Consider the following 3,908-nt stretch of genomic DNA (forward strand, 5'->3'; position numbering starts at 1 on the left):
CTCAGCTTGCTAGTGGCCTACTGGGGGACCTTGTGATTGTGTGAGTTTAATACTCATTAATAAACTCCTATATATATAATATGATATATGTATGTATATACATGTATATAATATGATATATATACACATATTAGGGTTCTCTAGAGGGACAGAACTATATATATACACACACACATATATGTATGACAGAACTATATTTATATATAGTTTCCATAGTCTGTGGCGTAGACTAGGTGAAATGGACTTTACAACCTCCTGAAGGGTAACACCCAGACTCTCACCTAAACTCCCTGAAATCCTGTGCCCTGGGGATTGGAGAAACCTTCAAACCAAAGCCAGTGTTAAGTTAGCTCAGTCTTTGATTGAGCATGCAATCTTCCTATACTTGGCTTCCAGGGGTGGGTGAGGGAGAATTCCTGCCTGGAACAAAGTCATATTACAAAGAATCTTCACAATGCTCATGACATTTCAGACCTTCCATCAGAAGCGTTCAGGATGGCAGGAGACTGGACATGATGGGCAAACATGGGGATAGGAGGAAGGAAAGAGAGAATAGAAGGAGGTGACAGCTGACAAGACCTTGTGTTCTCAGATGCTGAGCATGAAATGAAGCATTTATGATGAAAAAAACAGAACAGATGTATGGTACAATATTAAATATACAACAGTAAATTACAGCAGGTGGCTTCACAGCAGCTTAGACACAGCAGAAGAGAAGAGGATGGAATTGGAAGATCAATGCCCAGGACGGATGCAGAGTTGCAGACTCTGGGAGTGGACCCACCCCAGAAACAGAGGAGGAGGGGGATTGGAGGAAGAAGGAACGTTTGAAAGTATCCCACTGAGAACCAGGACACCCCCTTGGACCAAGCAGCCCATGACCCTTGCAGCCTCAGAGGTCCAGACTCCAGCGTGGCCTCACATGCTGGTTCTTCTTGTCCCTGCCAGGCCAGAACCCTCCTCAGAACCCAGAGCCCCCACGGCTCTCCCTCACCCTATGCCCAGGACGTGTCTCCTGTGCACTCTTCCCTGGCCCACAGGCGGGAGTTTATACCTGCTCGGGCGGCCTCGGCATCCACACCAGCAACCTGGTAGCAATTGCCCTGCTGCCTCCACCTGGCACAGCTCGGATTTCCCACAGTGCAGGCCCCGTGGTCAGGAGTGATTAGAACACACAGGAGGGCAGCTCAAGACAACAGGTGCTGAGGCATGCAGATTTCGAGGATTTAAGTGTTGATGCCCTTGGAAGACCATTTCCATGGGGTTAATCATGGTTTCTCTTGGTGAACTGTTGGTTTGTGTTTTTGATGTTGTTGTTGCTCTAAATAGTGTTTACCTGACTTCAACATGAACTCGATTGGTCACGTTCTTTGTTAAAATATGTGTCATTCTAAAAGTTCACACGGCATTAGATTTTTTGCTCAAACTACCTATAATATTTCTCCAACAGAATGCACATTTGCCTTTCTTCCATCTGGGGAAGATGGGTCACGTTGGTACACTGCAGTCTTCCACAAAACTTATCTATTCCTACCCAAGCCTGGTACCTGATAGCATTTTGTTCCTGAGTACAATGTCCAAATCGGTGACTTTCAAGATTGATGTCATAGCAGTCCTCAGGAGCATCCTCAGCACTGACACCAAAGATCGCCTTGCAGAGCACATTGCGGTCAGTGCAGTTCCCATGATAGCAGTAGCCTTCTTCAGTGCACGGGGTTCCATCTTGCAAATAAAAGTCTGGGGGGCATGTCAAGGTGGTCCCATGACAGTACTCTGGAAGGTCACATATATTTTGGATAGGTCTGCAGAGAGTCCCTAGTGGGGAGAAGCTGCAGTTTGTACAGCAGTCTCCTAGATGACAGATGCTCCCCGGTGTGAAGTGACAGTCACTTTGACAGCAATGACTGGCATAACACTGCTTGAAGGAGCCACAGTCACATTCCTCCTTCCCTTCCACGATGAGGTTTCCACAGAGAACCGTTGTCATGGTTTCGTTATACACTGGAGCGAGTGCTTCGAAAATGCACCGGGCTGAATTTACAAAACAATTTTGTAAATGTCCATATGAACAGTTACCGAACGCATCTGTCATCTCAGAATATCGCTGCATAATGCAGGAGGTCCTTCTCTGACGTGTGCAGTATTTATAATCATAAGCCACACCCAAACTTCTCATCAGTATATGGGTTGTTATGACGGCTACCAATAATGTCTGTCTAGAGTACCAATGTGTATAAGGCTTAAATGTGAACAAAAGCTATATCTTCTTGGTTCATAGTTAGATTCATGTGGCGCCTCTTTAATAAGTAGTGTGGATGAATGAACACGAAAAGTATCAAAAAAGGTTCTTTTAAAATAGGTAAACATCGCACTACGAACTCGATACTGATTCACAGGAGCTGGGTCATGATTATTATATATGGTCAAAAGATAAATATAGTACCGCAGATCAGTATTTTGAACAATGCTGTCAATGACACTGAACATCTGGACCACCTCTGTGTAACAAGTTGTAATATTGCCATACATACGATAATATGAGTTGGAACATTGAACGTGGCCTTTTATATTGCCTCTATGAGAACTATACAGCGAAGGAGATAACCTGGGATTCATGCTGTCATTTGCTTCAGAGAACAGGGGGTCTGTCTCCTCATTGTCACCATCTCTAAATGTGGGCCCCGTTGCGTTGGGCTCGGCCACTATCTGAGAAACAACATGTTCAAACCTGCGGGAATCCTGGAGGGGTTTGATTTCGTAGGCAAGGTCGTCCAGCTTCATGATGCCTCTGAGGCCCCCATAGCACGTGTCGACGGTGACCATGGACAGAGGCACCTCCTCCAGGTAGCCGAGGTAGTAGCAGTCTGGAGGGATGTAGGGGTCATCCACCTGCAAGGCCCCTTGGTCATCCTGAGTTGTCATCAGCAGATGTCTGGGCCAAAGAAGGTGTTTTCTCCGCATGTGAACGACGTGTCTTTGACCCCCAAAACGCAGGCTGTAGGACAGCCAGCCGGGAAACTGAACGCCTTTGCCATGGTGTGTCTCCTTCCTGGGAATCACCACCTCAGAGGATGCGTAGTGCCACAAGGGACGGCCTTGAGAACACCAGACTGGAGCCAGGAGTGCCCAGAGCCCCAGCAGCAAGACGGGGGCCCTAAGGGTGACTGGCGCCTCTGCTGGCCTCATGCCCTAGCCCAGGGATAGTCATCCAAAGAGAATGGGAAAGGAAAGGACTGTCCTTGGGGAAGTCAGGCCCCAACCAGCTGCGGTGACTGTGTCCCTCCCAGGGAGACCCTGACATAGAACAAAGGACCTCCCCAGGCTCCTGCACCACACCCTGGGGGCACCTGGGCTCCGGGAGGGAATGAGGTAACAGTCCCAGGGCGGGGCAGAGGGTGGGCCTGGACAGGATGGCAGCTGCTGCGCTGCGGGATAAGGCTGAGGGTCCTGGCTGTGATGGCTCATTGGGAAGGAAAAAGGGAGAGGGAAGCAGGGCTCTGTCTCTTTTACCACCGTCAATCTTTTCTGTTGCTTTCTGAATCTGCAAAATACAATGATGTGTTCAATGCCCTCGCATCAGGTGTGTTATTCTCGGTCGCTCTGTGGGTTAATATTGCTCCTTTCTGTGGGTCACATTGCTTACTCCGTTGCCATGTGGAGGTAGACACTGCCAATACTTTCCTTGCGGATTGAATGTTTTTCTCGTCTTAGTAAGTACCCATGTCTTATTCTTTTTGATGTTGTTTCATTTGTTGTGGCTTTGAAGTTTGGTTTGAAGTTACCAGACTGTGAAAGGGAAGTATCTTGGGCCCTGTCAAGCTGGGAACCACTCAGGGAAAACCTGCCTTCCAGTCTATTTAAAGTTGTCCCTCTGTTCACAGAGATAGATGCATATTCTGAAGGCCTCC

General features: G+C 47.7%; 1 protein-coding gene across 1 annotated transcript; it reads right to left on the reverse strand.

Annotated features, from left to right (window-relative positions):
* Positions 1–663: 663 nt before the first annotated feature.
* On the reverse strand, positions 664–3,567 carry LOC135971614 (disintegrin and metalloproteinase domain-containing protein 20). Its single transcript, XM_065547553.2, has one exon. It carries the CDS (start codon positions 3,184–3,186, stop codon positions 2,200–2,202), a length of 987 nt encoding a protein of 328 aa, XP_065403625.1. The 5' UTR covers positions 3,187–3,567; the 3' UTR covers positions 664–2,199.
* Between the last annotated feature and the right edge of the window lie 341 nt (positions 3,568–3,908).

This window comes from Macaca fascicularis, chromosome 7, assembly GCF_037993035.2.
Source record: "Macaca fascicularis isolate 582-1 chromosome 7, T2T-MFA8v1.1".
Classification (NCBI taxonomy): Eukaryota; Metazoa; Chordata; class Mammalia; order Primates; family Cercopithecidae; genus Macaca; species Macaca fascicularis.